The sequence below is a fragment of the Terrapene carolina genome, unplaced genomic scaffold (assembly GCF_002925995.2).
Source record: "Terrapene carolina triunguis isolate 2854851 unplaced genomic scaffold, T_m_triunguis-2.0 Scaffold714, whole genome shotgun sequence".
In the NCBI taxonomy this organism is placed as follows: domain Eukaryota; kingdom Metazoa; phylum Chordata; order Testudines; family Emydidae; genus Terrapene; species Terrapene triunguis.
This window is the reverse complement of record NW_020665065.1, coordinates 5186773-5211191: the sequence shown is the minus strand read 5'-3', so window position 1 is coordinate 5211191 and position 24419 is coordinate 5186773. Positions and strand designations below refer to the sequence as shown.

The window sequence follows — 24419 nt, the reverse complement described above, 5'->3', positions numbered from 1 at the left end:
GACCTCTGCTTTCTGAGCAGGACAATTTAATACTTGTTTTTTAAACTTACTATGTTATTATTTTTGTGAATAAGGTAACAGCCTTTAACTCCAAAAATGTATGTGTGATTTGCTTTAAAATGAAAAGAGCACGTTATTCTTCAAAAAAGATTCCAAAGTAACATTTTATACTTCATTGTGGTTCTACATTTAATTTGAATTAATAGCTTCCCCTCCACACACACAAAAATGTGCCACTCAAACAGCTACCGCTTTCACTCTTATGAACTACATGTTCCAGGCAAACTGAGTGCACAGAGGAGGCTAACACTATAGCCAGATCATATTAATCAACAGAGAGACAGCCAAAGCATTATGTTGAAGTCTTGTTAATAACTGGATAGCATAATGAATGAACGTACCAGCAGGGTAGCCATTGATCCACAGTCCATCATAGATGACACCAGAACAATGAATTTCGGTGCCCTGTCCATTGAACACATCATTTCTCCACTGTCCCTTCAAATAGAAACACATTGATTTCAAATTTGTAACACAGGCTACTTTATATCGAAGGGATTATTCCAGAGGGTTCTCAATAGCCAAGTGGGTGGCCCTCAAGGTTCTTTATAAATATCCTTCCAACAGTTGTGGGAACATGTTGAATGGGGGACCACACAACAGTCAAGGATTACGTGGCCCTCCACAGTACACCCTCTAAAGAAAAAGAAGAATCAAGTATTTCTTGCCGAAGGTTTGTTACAGTGGGGCGCTATTATCAGAGGTGCTTCTGTGAAGAAATTACATTGCACTTAAATGCAGAGAATGAGTTACTACTTGGCACATGCAGAATGATGCACCATTTCCTATACAGATTGTGAAGAGTGACATACTGGGACAAATTCAACCCCAAAGATTTCAATGATTTACACCACTGCTGAATTTGGCCCAAGATATATAATATTATACACAAAGAAAATTATGTTTGCAAAATCAAGCACTCAAAAGTTAGGGAATGCCAGAACTGAGCTGCTGTGCAACCATAATTGGACCCCTGGTATGCATGCCTTATGATAAAATCTTTAATTGCAAGACCAGATATTATTTTTCCACAGGATCTCTGTCTCTTTCAGCAACTGGAACCTTGAGATCCACAGCACAAAGTAACAGTATTAGGCTGTCATCTTCTGCGTGGACCAGCACTAGAGGGGTATGAGAGACAGACACCCTTTTCTAGTGAGTTTCATAGCTATTTGCTGACAATAGAAGAATGGTGAGACAGTCTATCATAGGAAGGGGAGCAGGAACTCACACTTGCAACACACACAGACAACCAAAAGTTCAAGTGTGGGAAGTGAAGTGGTACTTCTATAATATTTGCCAATAGCTATATGTAGCGTTAAAAAAAAAAAAAAGAGAAAGTATGTGTTTCAGGTTCTCTCCTGCTCTATGGCACTGACTCCTTAAACTTAGCAGGGTGTTAGGAGCTGGAGAATAAACACGTTTTAAAGTCTCATGTGATCTCATTTCTGCTATGCTGATCCACTGCAAATTAAAATTTATTTTATGGCAGGTTGTTCAATTTCTGGCTCTGCTGTATGATAAATGGAGGCTGCACAAAACAAAGTGCTACTATAACTCTAAATTTGTCTAAGCCACCTTCAAATTCCAGATGGATTTAGAGGTTAGACTTCTTCCACTCTTTTCACCTTTAGCAACTAGTATCCAAATAAGAGAACAAGACTGAGTGAGCACAGGGTGTTAAAAACAGTTCTGCAGAAATATGTTTCTGCAGCAACTCACTTTATTCTAGTTTTCCCATCATTATTTTAAAGCATTCCATGGAAATAATTTGAAAACGATTTGCTTCAAAGTATAATTGTTACAAAGCATGGAGTGAAAGTTTCATGATGGACCGGATGGCAGGCTCTTCTGTTGTCCCACCCTATTAGCAGGTGTTGAAACCCTGCAGGGCAATGCCAGCTTATTTTTGTTGATTCGTTGGTGGCAGGTGCAACTCATTAACTCCATTTGGGACAGAGAGGTGGGAATAGCTCTTTGAGCAAAGAACTGGGTTTTAGGACAGAGAAATTTCAGTGGAGAAACTATAAGGATAGTCATTCTTGGAGAGAAAGCTTAAGTTTATATATTTGTTAATATTAGCTGAGTTACCAACAACTATAGATATCAGGAAGGAAGTACGTTTGGACTAAATATGGTCTATGTATATAAACTGTATGTATATACTGTATAGAGAAAGGTAAACCTGATTACTATATACAAATGTAGTTATCAGAACTGTAGTTCTGGGCCTGATTCTGATTCCTTACTCACACTGAGTAACACCTTATTTCACAAGTAGTCCCACTGAAATCAATGGGACTATTTATGCAGTAAAGTACTATAGAACACGAGTTAGAATGTGACCCTTTGCTCTTGTATAACCAGTGCCTCTCTTCCTATGGTTAAAATAAGCAGCTCAAAGAAAAGATGTAGCAATCATTTAAAAATGCTGAATATGCCAAAAACCAAAAAATCTACTTCTGAGCATGACCACATTTAAAATGGTGCTCACACTTCTAAACATTCACTAATACATAGTATGAAAGATACCATACAGAAGTGAATTCAATCTCTGAAGCGGTACTGGGGAAACCCAGTAACTTCAGCACTGCTATATTACTTTCAGGAGAGTTAAAGACCATGATTAACAGAAAAGCAAGGGAACAAGTGGTCACTCAATAATGACACAGGCCTGTGGGGATTTGGCAATGATTCAGATTTAGTGTTTAGCCTTCAGAGGGGAAAATTATTATTATTGCAATATAGATGTATAGAAGAATAAATCATTTTAATTGTAAAAGTGTGTGTGGGGGGGATGAGATTAGGGGGAAGAGATAATATTATGCAGTGGACTCTTCTGAAAAAATCTCACCATTTCTATCAGCAGTGTAGTTCCACCCCAGGTAGCGATGGTGGTAACTAATATAATCACACTACGAGCAGGCATTGCCATTTTCGCAATGGTGTCATCTACACCTGCTCTGAGGAAGGCTGGATAACACAGTCATTAAAATGTCAGTCAGCCAGCCACTCCACGCTAGACTAACGTAACCACTACCACCAGCAGAACTGAACTTGTGATAGCAATGGTGGGAAATCTGAAGTTTACGAGGTTTCACAATAACTAGAAACTAATCGGTTTATTGTGATGTATTGAAATAATAGACTTTTATCTTACTTTACAACATGCAAGTGTGCCATCGTGATGGGGTGTTCATCCCACACATGCTGGGAAAGAGCTAATATGAGAACCCAATTAACCTTCCTGCTCACACCTGAAGGGTGGGCTAGGCCAAATTAGAGATAGAGCCCAGCTGGGGGAGAACAGGGCTTGTTTCCATAAAGATCTGGGTGAGGGAGCAGAGAGTTCTTCCCTCTGTCTAGTATGCAACCTGAAAGAAGGCTGAGAAAGGCAGCAGAGCAGTCATGCTACTCCAAGGGCAAGCTAGAAGCCTGATTGGAGATACGGGCCGTGAGGAGACGTAACCTGCCTCAACCCCTAAGAGAGAGAATGAGCATGCCAGCCCCTGGAGAGTGGAGTTGTCGAAGGCATAGGAGCTTGAGACAAGGCATGGGGGCAAACTGTAGTGGATGAGGTACATGTATGAGGAAGAGGTGAACAGCTGAGCCCAGCTTGTTTGAAGGCTTGATTTTGTTTACATTTCTTTTAGACTTTGGTAGAAGACTCTGTGGCCTGAAAGGTGCAAGATTCGGCAAAGTGGTCTGGCTGGAAGGCTTGGACAATCTTATGGCTGAAGTAGACCAAAGGATAGTAGGGGGACACTGAGACAAAACTTGCTGCAGTGCAACAGCCATCCAGGAGGGAGTGTGTTGGGGCAGCAACTTTGCCACAGCCATAGAGTTCTACTGTGTATGCCTCTTTTCCCAGCAGCTACCAACAAGCAAGATTTTAACACTTAAAAAAAGACAGTGAAAGTAGTGGGATATGTAAGCGTTCTTATGGTCCATCATCCTCATCCATAAAGGTGCCTGCCCACCTTCTACCAACAGTCACAAGTGCTCTCTATTTGGGTTACTCCCTCTGCTATGTAATTAAGCCATCTCTTTCTTTGATTTGCCTTCAGCCTCTCCTTGGCACACTTCCTTGTATCATCCTCTCTTCCAGATGGCATAAGGATGGGAGATAAGTGTTGCTAAAAGTTGCTTAGCAATGCAACACATGCAAGGTTTGGAAATGCTGACGTTCACAGAAGCGCCATCCACACATCACGTGTTGATAAGGACAGCCAAGAGCGTGAACAGCCGGAGCCACAGAAGGGCCCTGAGGAAAACAGCCACCAGTCAGCCAGCCAGCAAGAGAAGGGAGGAAGAGGTAGAAAAAAAGAAACGACCACAAGTTTCCAGACGTGGGATATATTGTGTTGTTTGTTTTTGTTGCCTTTTTGTTTTTAAGTAAAACTCACCGTTCATTGATCTCAATAGGTAGCTCTGCTTTTTAAAAAAATTTTATTAATTAATTTTTTAAACACAATAAGACCATTTTTGGTACCATTTCCATCAGTCTGCGGAGACCAACAAATAAACAAAATAGTTCCTGGTTAAGAGTAAATGATCACCAGGGAGGGTATTTCTCAGTTAACTATCAGATGAAGAAGGGTCCTTATCCTACTCAGGCAGTAGTAACCAGAATTACAATCTGATATTTTTATAATACCATCAAAGATTTTTTTAAAGTTCAAATTGAATGTATTCATATGAAATCTATTTTAAATGGAAGTAACAAATATGTTTGATAAGTAGATAAGAACATTTAGCACTTGTACAGAGTAACATTTCCACAGCACGATGTTATAACACTAATCCTCATAACATCCTTGTGAAAGAGGTGTCACCCCCATTTTACGAATAGGGATTTTGAGACACAGAGGTTAAGAGATCTGCCCTAGCGCACCACAACTCAGAACTAGCTAGCTCCCATTCAACAAAACTTAATCAATAGCAGAATAATTGCATTAGTGTTTTTTGTAATCTACTCGGGGCAGTTGAATGTTATACAACCTCCTCACTGACAGCACATTTTGATTAATGTGCAGATTTTCTGTTTTGATCTAGGAAATTTTTTTATTTTTGATACTAATTCTTTTCTGCAGTGGTGGGTGGCGGGAAGGTATCTGCTTATGAATAAGGAAAAGGTGTTTTCAATGAATCTCAAGAAACAAGTACTTAATTTTTTTATTTCAGGAAGCAATTTCCAGTTAATTGATGGTGTTTCCATTTCTAAATGAGTAGCTATTATACTATTATTATAATTAATTTTGGTTACTTCAGTCTCATCTTGTATGCTACTGACAGTATATTATTTCCATATGATCTAATTTGATTGATAAAAGCCCAAACATCTCCATTATCAAGCTTCAATCCATTGATGAGACATTTTCATTTGTATAGGAGTTTTCTTATGTAGTAGGCTAATATTTCTTTTGTCCTTCAAACAATGACTGAAGGATGCATTGCTTTAAAGGATTCTGTCATTAAGGGCCAGGTACCCAGCTGGTGTAAATTAGTGTAGCTACATGGAAGCATGCGGAGCTACAGCAATTTATACCAACTGAATATTTAGCCCTTTATGTTTAGATACTTCATGACGTATTGCACCTATCTTCCTCTTCTTGCAAGCTCTGTTTGGCAGAATGTTATAATTTATCCACAACAATTCCAAGACCTATACTCTTAGTGTTAATTGATTAATGGCAAAAAGTTTACAACTTTTCATTTTTCCCAGCTGTCAAATAATAATGGCACATCATCCTGGAAAATTATTTAAGTTATATTAGTCTAACTTAGATGATAAAACTGTACAATGTCCATTTACCAAGCAAGATATCAAGGTTTCAACTGCATTTCACCCTTCCATTAAATAAGGCAATGTACACAATATTCCTTGTATTTAAAAAAAATCAATAAATATGGGCCGGGGGGGAGGAAAGTAAAATACTTCATTGACAACTTCTCTACAGAAATATATGGGACCTGACAGACTCCCCACCCAGCTCTCAATATAGAAAACATTTTAGTGTCCAAAACTCAATTCCCTTTCCTGAAGTTTTAACTTAAAAACATCTGCCATAAACTTGGTATCTTAAGTTTCCTTCTTATCTGGCTGTTCTAGAGGTTTTTCCCTGCAGGAGCACCTGTCTCACACCCTGGCCCCTGTCTGGCTTCAAAGACTCTCTACGGTTTATCTTCCTGAGTTGGAACTAATAAGACCTGACTGCTAGGTTGAGTAAGCAAAATAGCTTTGCTTCTCCGGGTAAAATATCCTGTCACAATGCAAAATATTTACCATAAGACCTCATCCTAATCTATTGTAGGGTGTATACAAATTTGAGTGAACTGAAGGAAGGGGGTGAGGAAAGAGCTTTTCCTGGATTACTGGTCTGTATTCCGACACAACTATTATTGGTTACACCTTCCTACTGTCTTCTTCTTGTGAAGATTGCATCATGCACGTGCCTTGGATTGTAACATAAGGTCACGGAGCATTAGAGAGACGTATTAGAGAGACTGCACATTCATATGTTTGGAAAGTGCGGAGTACACTGTTGGCAGTACTGGAATACAAATAATAATAAAAAGTTATATTCATGAGTGAAGCAATAGCCAGTGATGCCAACAGCAATTTAAATTTTTTTTACTTAAAAAATGCATTGCTACTTTACCACTGCTGACATTACTGATCTAGGTTGTTCTAATTGCACTCATCACTATGTTACCTTAGTGTCAAACTGGGGATGAGTTTTTACTATATCTATACATTCTCTGTTTTCCACAGATATGTGGTATAAATCAGAACTACTGAAATGTGGTAATTTAAATATCAACCAATTAAACTTAAAGAATCTGCATAATTACTGAGACTATTACTCTTCAAAACAGATAATGAAACTCAAATGGATCTTAGAAAAAACATTGCAGGTGAAAAAGCCCATAAGGCTAGCCACCTGTTTAGCGTAGTTAACAGGTGTATCAAACAGCAGGCCTTCCTCTGGGAAAGAAGACAAACTAAACTCAGCCAAAACACACAAAGAAGCAGCAACAGGGACAGAATGGAACACAGCATCTGCTTACTGGGACCTATGCAGCCACCAAAGAGGAATCATAGGTAAGAAACACTTTTCATGTGGAAAAATAAATGCTTTAGTTCATTAATCCATGCAAACTTCATATGTATTTCATTATATTGTCTCCCAATCTCAACTGTGTCCACACATTCACATGTTCAAACTGAATTCATAAGAATATAGGTCAGTGATAGGAATTTTTATGCCTTGAAGCTTTCAATGCTCTAGTCTCATTATAGATTCTTCAGTATTCCAGTTTAGTTCCCGTGCTCTTACCTCTTGGCAACATTCCTCCCCCAGCGTGAAATTAGTTTTTATGGTTATGCAGATGATAACCTGAGTTATTTTGCCATTAACAGCTTCCTCCATTAGTGTAGTCTTAACTACTGCTTGTTCACCTGATGTTTAATCAAACTGTTGGCTGAGATAAACATTTTTGAAAAATCTAAATATGCTATCAGCGGATTGACCCAACCTACTTACTAATTTCTCTCCTTCCAAGGGTTGTCAAAAGGAAATCCAGCTGTCGTGTTATTACAGATCAAAAACGCAGAGCACAGACACACCAAATGTAGCATCCGTGCCCTTATTCAATCTGTTCTTTGACACTTCAAAAATACTGCCATGTAGAAGTGCTTCCTTTTGTATACTAAAGATTGAAATATTTGTCCATGCCCTTATTTTCCTAAATTGGTTATTTTATGACTGTGCTGATTTGGCTTCTTAGATCCACTCTCCACTCAGCTTCTTCAAAATATTGTCCCAATAAGGACCATAACCTTTCAAAAGCAACCTAGAAAGCCTACCATCTTCATGAGGAAAGCTGTTGTGTGCAAACTGGGTAAAGTCCTAGCTAACTTGCAACAAATAAAGCTTGTGTACATAAGAGTTTTGAATGCCCAAAGACTACGCCAGGAAAATGTACGTGCACAAGCTTTCATGGGCAAAACAGAGGGTTGAGATTCCCTGTGCTTGATACAGATAACAAGATTTGTTCTAGCATCATGACTGGTTTTGAATCTTTTCATTGCCTGTACACAATCTCTGATTAGGTTTTGCAAATTGTACTGCTCATTTTTTACAATTCACATCTTGTTGAACTCTATTTTTAAGTGTATATTCAACATAGCAAGAGCTGAGCTGTTATTGTATCACAATACTATCTTCAAACTGTTGGGGCACAGCCTGCCTTTAGATATCTCAACATTTTGAGAGTAAATTTGACCTCAAATTCTTCATTCCTTGCTTCCAGCAGCAATTGAAAAACCTAGTCTTCAGATATTTTTGTATCTGCTTTCCTAAATTATCTTAACCATATTGTTGGCAGTTTTCTTCCTGGAAGGCATTAAAATACATTGTATAAGAGGTGCTACATACAAAAATATGATGACTAACTGATCTAAGAATATTCAACCCCCATAATTTTTAATGTAAATAACTACAACACAAACTAATTTTGCATTAATAACTGCCTAAGATATTAAACAGTGGAAAAATATTTGCTGCAGATTTTCTATACACCTTCAACAGAATCTGTCATAGGATAGTTTGTTAAAGCAATTTAGACAAGAGATTTTCTTCATATGACGAACTGAATGTTCATCTCTACTTTGCCTAGCCCAAAAAGGTTAGTTGTAATGTGGAACGAACAGGATGGTGGGGTTAAGGCAGAGGGGGGGAAAAATGAGAGAAACCTCAGGGTTTAACAAATGGCACTGTAAGATGTGCAGAGGCTTCTAGCTGAGACAGTTCCTATTGACTCTGCCAGTAGGGAAATTCTTTTCAGCTTGCCTGGAAGTGCCACTTAATATAAATCATAAGGGTCACTGAGTTGAAATGTGACTTGGTAACATTCAAGATGTACACACATAAGATTCACAAAGTGGGTGGTATATTCTGCTAGTTGTTTACATCTGCACTAAAGCCTGGCCACCAGCTGACAGAGGCAAGAGATAGAAAGGATTCTCTCACCTCTGTAAGGTCACGATGGGTAGTCTTAAAATCTATCATCTCTCTATTTTTTCCAATTTGGAATGGAAGAGACAATGCCCACTGTAAACCTGGATATTAAATGAAATGCCAAAGCCAAAGACAATGGATAAGGGTGGGTCCACTAAGATACGTAGGCCTAAGTCCCATTTTTAGGCACCGGTCTGATCCACAAAGCTCACCTAATGCTACAGGTGCCTAAACTCACTCGGTGCCTAGGTTTTATTCCTCTGGGCATGTGTACTGCAGCCTCCCTCTTGGCAGCTGGACGCCTATCTCCTGCCTGAGCACATATGCTGCTGCCTCGTGATAGGCATCGGACTGCCTATCTCCTGCCTACACTCCAGAGTGATTCACAAACTGATAGAAAGGAGTTCAGCTGTCCAAGTCACATATGGGCAGCCAGTTTGGGAGGCAGCCTCTGAGCATGCCTATTGGATCAGGCCCCTCAGGCATGTTCACACAAAACTGCCCAAGGAGTGGGGCAGGAAGAGCAGCAGCTCTCTTATAATCTTTAGCCCTGTGAATAGGGTGCTCACCCAGGATGTGGGAGACTCCTGGTTTGCATTCCACCTCACCCCACCCATGAAGGGGAGAAGGGTTTTGAACAGGGATCTGCCACCTCTCAGCTGTATGCGCTAATCACTGAGCTAAAGGGTATTCTGGGGTGGGGCTCCCCCAGTCTCTCCTACTTTAATCCTCAATTACTTGGGCAAGAGATCGTGTTAGAATGACTCTATAACCTAGTGGGTAGGGCACTCATCTGAGAGGTAACAGACCCTTGTTCAAATCCCTTCTCTCCCTCAGGAGGGAGGGAGCTGACCTAGGAGTCTCCCACATCCTGGGCAAGTATTCTATCCACTAGACTAAATGTTATAAGGGAGTTTCTGCCCCTCTGCTGCCATAATTGTCAATCCCTGCACACAACTTAGGTGGCCGAGTGCCTGTCTTCTCTCAGTTTCTGGATCACTAGCAGAGCTAGGGGCCTTCATGCAGTTGGGATTTAGTCATATATCTCCATGAGAGGAATGCAGCGTCTCCCACTAGGTGGTTTCCCACTTAGCATGCTGGCTTTGGTGACTGCAGTCTAAGGTACCTATCTCTCCATTCATTATAGGAAGTCTAGGTCCCTAATTTAGGCTTTGTGGATTGCAGTGTTGTTCCTGTGATTTTTCTAGGCACCTAAAAGTTAGGCATCATGACACTCAATGTTGCAATACCGAAATCCCTTCATTGATCCCACCCTAAATGCCCAAGGCAGACAGGGACATGTTTATTTTGCTATCCTGCATAGGAATGAGGCTTTAGGAGCAGTGTGTGGAAAGAAATTCAACTTGCAACTGTGGAAAGATTTGAGCATCTGATTGAGCTGTAAGGTCTAGATCACCAGGATGACTTGAACAAGGCTTCTAGAAGACTGAGCAGCTCATTCCTAATGACAAGCCAATATGTTATAGTTTAACAGTAGAAGTTAAACCCTGATAGTAAACTTAACTAAGTTCCTTAGCTTTTATTGTTTTACAACCACAATATTTATAAAATCTTTAAAGTAGTATGTGTTGGATGAATACTAATAGCAATGTTGGGATTTTTGTTTGTTTTCTGCTCATTTCATAAACTTGCCTAAGAATCAATTAAAATGCTGAATTAATCAGCAAAGTATTGTTGATAGGAAAAATATCTAACAATTCTATCAAACTATTTTTCTGTTTGATTACATATCCATTATAAATGTTTAGTATTATACTTAAATTTACAACCATGCAGGGGCAGTCCAGGATCTAATGTAAGCAAATCAAACTTTGGGGAGTTTAATAGATCAATCTGTAAACAAATGTTAGAGAGCCACCTAGTGGTGCAAATAATGCATAAGACACTCATTTATCAAAAATGCCAAGCCACTTAAGTACTCCCTTTTTATTGCCAGTTAGCAATGTTTCATAACAACATGGACAGGCCACGTGTACCTAAGACCAGAAAAATACTGATAATGGTGCATTTTTTGTTAATAGTTTCCCTATCTAATTCAAACTCATTTGTACTATCCCAGGAATAGCAAGTGTTACTTGTCCTATTGATTATATTCCAAAAGTGGTATATATTAATGGAAACAATACACAGAGACTTTTTAAAAAAAAAATGCATACATGAAAATGAGGGTAGGGAGAAGAATTACTATGTTCATTTCTATTCAACTGAGAAACACACCTTTAACTGAAAAGGCAAAAAATTCTCAGCACAGGAACACTGATATCAAACAAAGAACAGTATGGAAGGCATGGCTAATTATACACCACATTTGCATGATATAAAATAACACACTGATTAACTTTATATTACTGGAATTCGGTGGAGATTTAGTGCTCGAGAGGGAGGAGGGATGCCAACCGTATTTTTGGCTCGAGCCAGGTAGTAAGCACAGGTGTTGTACAACCTTCCCCATGCAGTTCAGATCACAAGCCTCGCTTCTGCCCCTTGGTAGTCAAATTCCAGGCTCCTCTTCAGAGGTGAATACTAGTAATACTCTATAATGCCTCATTAATTGTGTGTTGTAGGGGCTAGTATTTGAGGAGGCCAAGTGTTCACTATGGTCTAAGATTAGATCACTAAAATCAGTTTCAAAAGGAGATAGTATGATGCTAAGGATTCAAAGTCTGAAAATTCCTGAATTTAAGAAACACTTTCTTGGAATAAAAGATACACTCCCACTATAAACATAATAGAACACTTGGACTAGGCTTGCAGCTCTGGAGAGCAACTTCTCCATCAAATGGAGATGCAGAAACCCACAAAATAAACATACTGCAGAGTCCTGATATTGCATTGTGATCTTTGTAGTATGACACTGAACTGTTGGAACGCTAAATCTTCAAGTGTGGATACATCACAATGAAAACATTTCCTTGGAACTTCAGGACATCATACTGCAATTACTTTACAGCTCTCTTCTTCCTCATTTAGCACAATCTCCCAACAGTAAGTATATGCTTAAATACTTTGCTGAATCAGGACCTAGGAGAGATCCTGGGGACTTCTCTCCAGTTATCCAGCACTCTCCAGCACACTGCTTCACATGCATCAAGCAGTGTTCCATTCAGTCTGCCGAACATCAGGCAACCTATTTGCAGCTACAATCAAACCCTGATCTCCTCCAGCATCTCATGCAGAGACAGTCAATATGACACTAGAGCTACAGTTGAGTATCACTGGGATAGCCCAACCCCACTGTCTTTAAAACAGACATATGAAATCCCTTGCTTTACTAGGAAAGTCATGTTTCCCTTCCTAAGACAAAGTCAATTGAGTACCCACATACTGATTTGCCTGTTTCCGGAGCTGAATTTCTCTAAAAATCTTATGATAATGGTACATCTGAGATATTTGATTAATTTTTTTTATTTCTATTTACAATGTTGTAGTTGTTTTGTACATTAGCTTTCAGTGTCTGAAAAGCTGAATTTTAGAACTACACCAAATGTAAATTCATACAGGACTACACTTGCATCCCTATAGACCAGGGGTTGGCAACCTTTGGCACGCGGCTCACCAGGGTAAGCAGCGCGGGCCGAGGGATGTGTTGGCCGCCACTTCCTGCCGCCCCCATTGGCCTGGGATGGCGAACCACGGCCAGTGGGAGCTGTGATCGGCCGAACCTACGGATGCGGCAGTAAACAAACCGGCCCGGCCCACCAGGGTGCTTACCCTGACGAGTCCCGTGCCAAAGGTTGCCGACCCCTGCTATAGACAAAGGCTATGCCTACCCTACAAGCACTACAGCAGCAGCATTGCAGCTACACCACTGTAGCACTGTAATGCAGACACTTGCTATAGCACCGGAAGGGTTTTTGCCAATTACTGTAAGTAAGTCCACCCCCTCGAGAGGCGATAGCTAGGTTGATGGAAGAATTCTTCTGTTGACGTAGCTGTGTTTACAATGGGGCTTAGGTCAGCTTAACTATGTCTTTCAAGGGTGTCAATTTTTCACACCCAAGTGACATATCTAGATCAACCTACGTTTTAGGTGTAGACCTGGCCTAAGGCTCTAAACTAGTAACACATATACATGAGACAGTGAATACATCACAACATGCCATCATATTAAAAGTACAGTATAAGTATTCTTCCATATGCTAGTCTATTCCCCCCCCCCCAAAATGTTAACTTCTACAAGTATTGTTAGGATAAGGGTATTAGTAGAGTTATTTGAAGTTTAAAAAACTGAGAAAGAGATCTTTGACCAAAAAAACTTCTTCTAGGAGGGAAAGAGGAAAATTTTGTCATATCCCCTCAAATTAACCCCACTAACATTTTGGAGAATGAGAACGAGGCATACATGTTTACAGACAGATAGATAGAAATTGCTCCTGCTGATTATCTAATTTCCTACATTAATGCGTGAGTGGCATTTCTGTACTTCCTGAGCAATAAGACACAACAGACTATGCGTTGTGATGGATAGCCAGATTGCTTAATGTTGTTGTGGTCACACTATATCTGCACTTCCATTTTTGTCAAACTTCTTCACAAAAGGCCCTACTCAGTGGGACTCTTCCTGATGGTCTGCAATGTGAGTTGGATCAGGCTCAAAGTCAATTAAAAAGAAAGAGAGAGACTCAGAAGATGAAAACAGAGCTTGCTTTTGGACACTTGCTTTGGATAGAAAACCTTTTGGGTTTAGACACCAAACATTATATAACTGAGCTGTAAAACAGAGCAATCGACATATCCACAGATCACTCCAAGCAGGAAAATTAGCCACATAATACTATATCATCTCAATTATTCCCTAAGAAATGATACAGTAGCAGAGGAAAAAAATGTTGATATTGTTTTTAAATACTGCTTTTATTTTAAATGAACAAGAACACTTTGAAGCCTAAGACACTGCTGGATCACAACCCTGTCTCTTCAGACACTGGTAGTGTAAAACCAGTTTCAGGAAAGTGATTTTTCTTTTTTTTTTTAAACAAATAAAGGTCCTCCATTACATACAGACATAAAATGGCCCTGGTTCAGATCCTCAACAGCTCAAATTTAAAACTGGAGATTTTTTTTTTAGCCCCCAGACATTCTATAATTGCAATAACAAAACTTTATGCCTGATTTATTGTATAATAATTCACATCTATACATGATATGATGGCACTTGGTCTACAACCTCCTGCCTGACAATGCACCTATTTGTGAGTTATTACAAAATAATTCACACCCTGCCATATCTTATTGCTTCATTTACACTGGAAAAATACTCACCTTTCTATGTTGGATATTGACTTCCTAAGCAACTGAATACCTCTTATTATAAAAAGAGGTGACCGGGCATCTTCTAATTTCTTTTAATCAGCATTTGTTACCCGGTTGTCATTTATATTATGGACAAACCCATCAGATTTAGTAGACTGTCATGTATATATTGGGGGCAGAGTCAGAAGAGAAGGGGCTTAATTCTGCCCTGCTGTAATCCTGGTATAAACTCCATCTGTTTACACTGGGGCCTGATTCTGTTCTCACCTACACTGGTGAAAATAAGGAGCAATTCCACTAAAATCAGTTGTCATACTAGTATAAAAGTGAGAGGAAAATTGGGCCCCATAGCTGAATTTGGTGCTAGATTTCATTTCCCTCCCCCCACCCCCCCCCATCTTCTACCAAACTAATTTCTCCTTCTCTGGTTTAGCAGCTAGTGAAACATTTGGCATGCAATTTGTTGGGCCTTTGCAATTAATGCTACACTGGGTTAGAATTTCACAGCACTGAAACCACTTGACCATACCAATGTCATATTTGAAATTAATCAAAGATGCTACTGGGTTCCTTTGTTTTTTTTAAATTCCTCCAACGTATGTACAAATGATTTGAGTATAAATATATATAATCTGATTCTCCACTATCTTGCATCTTGTATAACCATTTACACCTCTGCAGAGTCAGGGGAAAATATTACCAGGTGTATTTGAGCAGAGACATATCACTTGATAGCACTCAACACACACTTTGGTGGTAGGCAGTGGAGAATCAGGCCCATTGTACAGCAACACTGTAATAACACTGTTTATGAGTGGCATCTTACTATAATTTTATCTGTTTTCTGTGAATATTCATATGCACAATGGTTCTGGAGACAAAATGTCATGGTGTGTTTATATGGATTTTCACGACAAAAAAGTGAATTATTCATTTACTCATCCTGTTTATAAAATTTTCAGGTGTCCAACCAGGCAGCAGAAGTAATACTGTCTTAAAGGATGAGCCACACAGAGCAAATAGCTATTTGTAAATCACTAATATTCCAATAGTCCTAGGGAATAATTCCCAAATAATTACGGCTGAAGTGTATTTACATAAAAATAGTAGAATAATGTCAAATAACCCAAAAATGATATTCTACTAATGGATAATTCATGATCAAAAATGGGCTAAATTTGTCAAAGGAACTGACTGCTATGAATAATATGCCCAGCTCTAGTCATGGAGTTTCTGGGCTATTCACCTGAAGCACCCTGTATAATCCTCCTTTGTGCTTTCCTAGTTACAGCACTACTGCTTCTCACATGTCCTCTTTATATACCTCATATATAGTTCCATCGGCACAGTGCAGTACCCCATGACCCTGTCGCTGGTCCAGGATCCAGTCTCCTTCATACTTATCACCATTCCTGAAACAACCAACCAGGAGAAAATTCTTAATGTTTACATGCTTTGTGACTTGGTAGATAACAATGTGCTATACTGGAAAACGAGGGCTTGCGAACCTGCAGGATAAGCCATTAAAAGTAAACAGCAGCAGATGATAAGCATGGTCACAGAGAAGTCAGCATGATAGTGCCCACAACCTTCAACTGGCACTTCCTGTGGGAAGCAGGCAACCATCTGGAAGTACTTAATTCAGCCAGGTCCCATCACTGGCCTTCAAACCTTTTTCACCTCAGAGACAGACAATGGATGATACATTGCATGAGTTAGTTCTATATGAGACCCTTCCCTTTATTCCCTGATTGAGTCTGATCATGCGAGGTGCCTTCTGAGAAGTGCTCAAAAACATGGAGCCATTTGTGAGTCAGAGGCACAGGTAAGGTACAGCTCACTTTGCAACCAAGATAAGCCAACAAATAGAGTAGATCAGCATGACAGGCTATGGAAATGGCCTGTTAGCAGATTCTCATTAACCCTATTAGCAGAAGTCCTCTATAGTTCCCTACTGGGTAAGAATGATTGATCAGCTTCTACCATGCTGTCAAGCCCTTTCTGGTATTGTTATTCTTACATTGTATGCTTACTTATACGCTGGTATGTGATCAGTGGTGGCTACTATCCATGCACAGCCAATACAGAAACAAAAAATAGAAAAACAAAGTGCAAAGCATAAGCAAAGGGCCTAATCCAAATCCCACTGAAGTCCATGATAAGATTTCCACCTTGACTTCAGAGGCTTTGGATACATCCAAAGTGTAAATTAGTTTTGCTGAGCTATCGTTTGACTCTACAGCCAATGGCACATGGAGTCTCTGCAACTAAAACTTCAGGACTCAGAATTCTGGCCAAATAAAACCTTAACCTAGCAATTCCTGGCCACACAGAAAGCCATTGATAGTCATGCTCAAGCATGATTTTTGGTGAGGCTGACCTTCATTGTAAATATACTGTATTTAGATAATGACATTACTTTTGAAAGTTATTTTAATCTAAAAAACAAAAAAAAAGGTTAACAAGTGGCAGATCCAGAGCTAATCAGTTATTGACAGAGCTGTGTGTTACTGGCATAGCTAAAGCAGTACCACAGTGAAGTACTGATGATTTACAAGCAATTACAACAGCAATGCTTGCACTGTGATTGCCAGGACTTCCTGTGTAAATTCATCTTTTTAGGAGTTCAATATCTCAGCTCAGGGTATAGACTGAAACTCCACATATAAAATCTTAACTTTCGAGTTTATGTGGCTATCTTTAAGATACAGCAGTACTAATTAGTTAAAAAAAAATCTTTTTAACATTCTTGCAATTTAAATATCGCTTTTGTATTTCACTCTGAAAACCTAAAACCCTTTATGCACTGGCAGGGAAATCTAGGTCATTTATTTCAAGTATGAAAGCAGATTATGTCTTTTTAAAGAACCCTTTCAGAAAGTCTGTCAGTAGTGCATGTGGACTTGGTACATATGTCCAACAGCTAAACACCAATTCAAACAAAATTCTGTCCAGCTTCCATGCTGAGGAAGTCCATGCAATGCCTCAAAAGAGGTGGAAAAAAATCGACATCCAAACCTCGCATAGGTTTTCATGGCGTGGAACCTGCATGGATTGTTTTTGCTTAATTGAATCCAAAGAATCTCTATGTACAATATTCATTAGCAGGACAGAGAGTAATCAGTCCAAAAGGGATCGGACAAATGACAGTGTGCTCGAGACAATTTTTAAACTTTCAAGTTTCCACAGAAGTTTTTCTTGTTTTGATTTAATAAAACAAGGACAATAAAAATTGCATTAAGAGTTTGTGGTTTAACACAAATGTAATAAAATTCAGAATTGAGTGCGAACTTAAATATTGGAGAAGACGTAATTACTTGTTAGAAGATCCAAATGAAACGATAATCTTTTATACATGCAAAATGTGAACTGCTAGATCTAGGCATAACAGAGTGAGTTTCACCTTAACTCACTTTCCCAATTTTTGCATGTTTAATCCAGCCCCTAAATATTATATTAACAAGAGCAAAACAACTAATACAATAAGATTAAAAACTTACTTGAAGGTCATTTTCCCTCCTCCATGTTTCTTATTATTGTGAAAGGTTCCTTGATAAGTTTGTCCATCCTTATCGACAAGTAATCCATGTCCTAAATAATAATAATAATAATAATAATAATAAATAGAAAATCTACATCAGACACCAACAATCTCTAGAGACAGGAAATATCCTTACATATCCTTGCAATAAAATCCCTTAATATGTGGTTTTTGAATATAGTTAGTTTCTAAACTGCACAGAAAATATCTACTTCAAACTCAGGGCACAGCCAATTGATGAAGATTTAAGCAAAAAAAAAAAAAAAAAACTCAAACAAACAGTTTGGGTTTTAATTCAAATCAGGTCAGATGTGGTTGTTTATTTCAGTGGCACCCGCCATGTGCTAGGTGCTGTAAGAACTAAAGCCCTGATCCTACAGAAAGACATACACACACTTTTATGCATTGAGAGTAGTCCCATTAAAATCATCAGAGCTACTCACAGTGTCTCTAGTCAAGTAAGTGGTCCTGTCCCAAAAATTTGAACATTCTATGGGCTCAGTCCTGCAAACAATTACACAGGTGAGTAGTCTGACTTCAATGGGATTAATTACATGCATAAATGGGACTACTCACGCATGCAGAGTTACTCATCTGTGCAAATAATTGCATGATCAGGCCTTTTGTCATCTAATTCTAGCTGAACAAATATAAAAATGGGTTTACTTCAAATCTCCAGAGGTTTGCATTATACTCAGTCTCATCATCCCAAATGTTCACTCTACCAGGCTCCAGCCAATTAAAGTGTAAACACAGTCAGTGCCAAATTCAGTTGTTGTGTAAGCAGGTACTTAATCTGAATGTGGCCACCAAAATGCACGAGTCCTTGGTTTAATCTGTTGTAAATGAACTTTTCTAACTAAGTTTTCTATGCTTGAGACACTCCTGGGGGTAGGGAAAGGGAGACAGAGTGAAGGGATTTTACCCCAATTAGTAAATAAGGCCTATTTCAGCAAGATACATGTGATTAATGTTAAGTGCACATAATCCACTGAATTCAATAGAACCACTTACATGCTTAAAGTTAGGTCTGAGCTTTGCTGAATCAGAGACTGTCTACTATTCTGTGTGTATAATACCTAGCACAATAGGGTATTGATTCCTAGGCACTGCTGTCATAAATGTGATTAATAATGAATAAAATAAAATAATAATAATAATAATAATCAGGACCTCAATTACTTCAGAGTGAATTTTAATCAAAGTTTCCTCTCAGACTTTAACCTACCTGCTCTCATTCCATAGGAGAACTCCCCTTCATATTTCCCACCATCTTTGTACTGTATGACTCCATGTCCATGGAGCTCTCCAGAAACGAACTGACCTGAATAAGTGTTTCCTTGAAGCAAATATATGAGAAAGTAAAGTGGAAAAAAGACATAATAGCTGTGTCAAATGTGGTTTAATAATCTTTTTTTTTTTTTAAGTCTAAGGTGTGCTAATAAATAAAGGTTCCTATTGTACCTTACTTACAGAGCAGTGGTAGAAGGTATTTTAAAAGTCATAAAATGAATAATTAATGGGTTTTTATTATCAGTACAGTCAAATGAAGAAAAAACCTGTTCATTAGGTCTTTATCTTAAATCTAATGAATCATAATCCATATTCCTTCAGGTCTTTAAAACTGAAGCATCTTAAAAATGGCAGTGACTTGTTAAAAAAGATTCATAATATGTTCTTTTATGGTTAAGAAATGTATAAAAAGTACTTTAATTTCATAGTCAACTTAACAGCTTTTTGATGGCATGTAGTCATTCAAATCTTCTGTATGAAGCCTGGGAAATCAGGAGCTTGGTACTAAAAATACAGTACTGTACAGTGAATTTGTCTGTGCCTATACCATCTCAGAATGAGAAATAGCTATATTTTTCTGTCAAGTATTTACCCAATTTATTCATAGAATAAAAAGGTTACATGGACTCCACCCCATACCCGCTACATGCCAGCCACCAGAGACTGCCAATCACAAGGGCTGGGGGTAGAGGGGAAGTGACTTACCCTCAGGTCAAAAAGGAAGCAGAGGTGAGGACTTACAATTCCTTCCCATAGTATCTCCTGGGGCAACACAATTACATGATGCCCCACATTTAGGGCTGAACTTAAATAATTTTTCATGAGCTACTCCTTACCCAAAAGTTTCTCTCTATTCAAGAAAGGAAGAAGGAGAGGTGTGCCAGCTGGGGTATAGGTTCATTGACACATCCATGTGTGAGAACACACACAAGATCCGCTCACTAATCACAGGGTGACTAATCCTTTACTTTCTTACAAGCTCAGGGCTGAAGGAGTTAGATGCAGGTGTAGGGATCTGCCTGTGTGGAAATCCTTCCAGGACTGAGATCCTTATTGTCAAAGCTAAGAGACATGCTTGTGGTTTACACCATTACTCCTGGCCCACTATTAAATGCACTTTGCTTGGAGTTAACTAAAAGTCAACATAATCCAGTATAAAACAGCAAACACATGAAAACCTGAAAAATAGGATTTACAATGGAAACCCAGAAAAACTCTTATTTAGAGCAAAGCAAGGTGGCAATTTACAATATAGCTAGGTATCAATTGTACTTTTTTCTATATCTCCTTGTAAAAAGATAAAATTTATATTAAAAGAATATGGTATGTTCCAGGAAAAAGAACTAACCTGTAGATGCCCAGTATCGCAATCCATTTCCCATAATTTCTCCGTCTACAAACTCGCCTTCATAATAACTCCCATCCTTAAATAACAGCTTACCATGACCTACGAAACAATAGGTTAGTTCAAATGAGTGACAAAAAAGACTTCTTATAATCTCAGAGACACTACATCTAATTGTTTGAGCAGTAAAGTGAGAATCAGGGCTTCTGAATTCCATCCTCAACAATTTGTGTGACTCAATGTGCAGCCCTGGGCAAGCTACTGCCCCACTCTGTGACTTGATTTACCTGTCTGCAGAAAGGAGATAAAAGTACTTATCTTACAGGGGCTTTGTGAGACTTATTTAATGCCTTTAAAGAATCTTAATCTATTTTAGGCATTCCTAACATTTATCAAAATAATGTTTAGGCACCTAGCCTATTGATGAAAGGAAATGCAGAAGTGCAAAGTATTGTGTGTGTAGGGTAAAAACCTGGCCCCAGTGAAGTCAATGGGAGGTTTGCGATTGACTTCACTGGGGCCAGGATTTCATCTCTAGAGGTTGTAAATTTTGGAGGACAAGGACATTGTTTTCATACCAGTCTGTAAGCACCTAATATAAGGTTGCAAATATACTAGATTCTCATTAATTGTACAAAGACAAAAGAAAGAAAATTACTGTTTTTTTGTTTTATTTGTAAAATATAAACAGAAGTTTTAGAGAACAGTCAAGTGCCACTTGTTTCCAGAGGATGAGAGAACATTGAGTTGAGCTCTTGAACAACAATATTCTTAACTCCTTATTCCTCACATATTTCTAGCAAGTTAAACACTGAATGACTATGTATGATGCACCCAATTCAGAAAGAAGTAAAGACTCTTTCAAGTGTGCTGGAGCATCAGCAGGCACATATGACACACAGTGAGGAAGGAGAGAGGATAACACCCATTCCAAGGATATAATGGACTACAAGAAGGAATCTATGAAGAGTCGGGTAAAGGGGCAGTTTCTCTGTTACTAATTTGTGGCCTTTGGCCAAAAGACTCTGTTCACCTAAAAGGATTTACACCTTTCTATATCCTATATACCTAAAAATCTATGCAGATTTTTGCTCTGGATGCAACTAGCCTACTCAGGAAGAAAAAAAAAAATTTCCTCTTGTTACAATTCTGGCTAAGCAGAGGTCTTTGTGGTGGATGCTCCATGTAGAGGTTCTCCCTTTTCCAGGGCTGACTCTCTGCCAGATTTATGACACCCAAGACCTGTATATTTGTGGCCCTAGAGTCTATTTTTTTTTACACTTAAGAACTAAAGACTGTGATGTCTTTGACTCCCAGGCACATGCCATGCATATCTGGAAAGTCTTAATAGCTGAATTGATTAAATATGTATTTTATTTTCTATACCCTAGGGACCTTCATATTTTTCCTTTTTTTAACTCCTTTGTAATGGACAAGAATCTTCAAAGTACTCAGATGAATCATTAATCAGCCTCTAGGAGTAATAAAATAGATAGAGTTCCTCCACCCCAATTTCATCCCCCTATCATATCAGTAAAGTGCCATAAAGAGCTCAGTGAAGTTGTAAAAGATGGCCATATTCTTCTGGGTGTGACACAGGCTTCCCACCAAGGAATGGGGCAGGATGAGATGTTCAGTCACACCTCATGTGTCATAGCACCAGTCCTAAAACAATATGAATCACAATTAAGCTCTGAAGATAAAATGATTGGAAATCAAGATAACTAACTCGCAAATTTGGAAAAATGGAAGCATTCATATTTAATTGAATGCATAGCTGTGTTCATCTGGCTGGGTTTCTGTCCTTTGCGTGTGTTACTGGTGAAGAGAATTTCTCTGAACTCCTGAAAACAAGACATTTCTTCCTGGAGGGCTGTTAGACATGAAGGTAACTACAACTGTACTTCACCCCAAAATGTCACTGTTGCTTTTCCATTACTTCCTGTACCTCTTTGCCATCCATGACACCAATTATCACTGTCACTGCTTCAGTTGCTTAGCAGAGTCATACATAATCTTACTTTAGCTTCAGTGTATAATAGTGTTTCTACAGAAATTTTACAAATTAAAAAAGTTAGATAAGTGAATTAAAATTTCCCTTCATTGTCAATGGACAAAACTATCTGCCCTTACCATGTTTTCTTCCTTGTTTCCATTCTCCTTCATATTGAAAAAAAGAATTAGGATAAACATACAGTCCATATCCTGAAAAACAAGACAAATATTAGGTAACAAGATGAGATTTCTGGAACTATTTAGCTGAATAATAAAAAGTCATACGTGAATGCTGAAAGAACTGGTAATAGAAAAGTAAGTGTTATTTTCTGTAGATTTGTATACACATCTGCATAGACATTTTTTATCTTGAACTATTAAATAACATTTACACCAAAATAAACATAGGAATTTGTTTATTATTTACATACACATCTTATAAACGTGGGCATCTAGATACTACATTGTTGAGCTCATTATAAATGCTTTAGAGTGTATCACCTAATCCATCTATGTCAAAAATATTATCTGGCATGTCATAACTTGTATAAGTCAAGAATAAGCACACATAAAATGAAGCAATCTTTGTAAGGGGATGACTTTTTTGTTTTGTTTAAAATAGCTTACATACCAGAAAAAAGATACACTCCCTCTTTATTTTAGCAAGAAACAAGTTTTCCTACTTGTACTGTATCTTAAATCTGTCGTTCAAAGTTGTCTCCTACAAAGGAATATGCAGTGGGTAGAACTGACTTTAAAGTAATGTGTTCTCTATGCTAACAGTTTAATGTATTATCATTTCTAGTGATCCCTTTTCTCAGTAGTTTAGTTCTCATTTATACAATGAAGTTGTTCCCTTCTAGAAATCCAGTTTAATTGATAGAGGGCCAGATTCGGGGCTCAGATACAGTTATCCCTCCACTCCCTCAGTGGAGATGTCCTCTGTGGCTTTCCCCCATGGTCCAGACAGACACCCCGTACCCCACTGCACCCCACTCCCACTGTCCAGACCAGATGTGGGCAAACTGTGGCCCGCGGGCCACATCCGGCCCGCGGGACTGTCCTGCCTGGCCCCTGAGCTCCCGGCCGGGGATCCTAGTCCTCGGCCCCTCCCCCGCCCCCCACAGCCACGTCGCTGCGCGGGCCGCGCTCTAGCCCGCCGCTCCCGCTGGGCAGCGTGGAGAGCGCAGCGGGTGTCGTGGCTGCGAGCTCCTGCTGCTGGTAAGGGAGCGGGGCAGGGTGGGTGGGTGGATAAGTAAGGGAGCGGGGGTCCTGGGGGGCAGTCATGGAGGAAGGGTCGGTTGGATGGGGTGGAGGTTCTGGGGGGGGGCAGTCAGTGGATGGGGAACAGGGAGGGTTGGGAGTGCGAGTCCCAGGGGGCCTGTCAGGGGGCAGGGATGTGAATAGGGGTCGGGAGGACAGTCAGGGGACAGGGAGGAGGGGTGGGATCCCAGGGGCAGTTAGGGGTGGGGGGTCCTGAGAGGGAGTGGTCGGGGACGAGGAGCAGAGGGCGGTTGGATTGGGGGGTGGGGGTCCCGGGGGCCTGTCAGGGGGCAGGGTGTGGATAGGGGTCGGGGCAGTCAGGGTACATGGAGCAGGGGGGTTGCATAGGGGGCAGAGGTCCCAGGAGGGGGCGGTCAGGGGACAAGGAGCAGGTTGGTTGGATGGATTGGGGGTTCTGAGGGAGGCAGTCGGGGGCAGGAAGTGAGAAGGGGTGAATAGGGGGAGGGGCCAGGCTGTTTGGGGAGGCACAGCCTTCCCTACCCGGCCCGCCATACCGTTGCACAACCCCGATGTGGCCCTCAGGCCAAAAAGTTTGCCCACCCCTGGTCCAGACGGACGGAGCCTTTTATCCACTCAGTGCTCCAACAGACAGAAGAACCCCCCC

At 39.6% G+C, this 24419-nt stretch overlaps 1 protein-coding gene across 1 annotated transcript in view; it reads right to left on the bottom strand.

The window, feature by feature from the left end:
- MORN1 (MORN repeat containing 1) overlaps positions 1–24419 on the bottom strand; it is an 88112-nt gene that overhangs the window by 60672 nt on the left and 3021 nt on the right. Inside the window, exons 2-7 of the mRNA XM_026660105.1 lie at positions 22670–22741; positions 20540–20638; positions 19127–19237; positions 17858–17948; positions 15682–15769; positions 402–498 (exon numbers count right to left, since the gene is read on the bottom strand). Of these exons, the coding sequence (XP_026515890.1) occupies positions 402–498; positions 15682–15769; positions 17858–17948; positions 19127–19237; positions 20540–20638; positions 22670–22741 (558 nt within the window). The remainder of the gene's footprint in view (positions 1–401; positions 499–15681; positions 15770–17857; positions 17949–19126; positions 19238–20539; positions 20639–22669; positions 22742–24419) is intronic.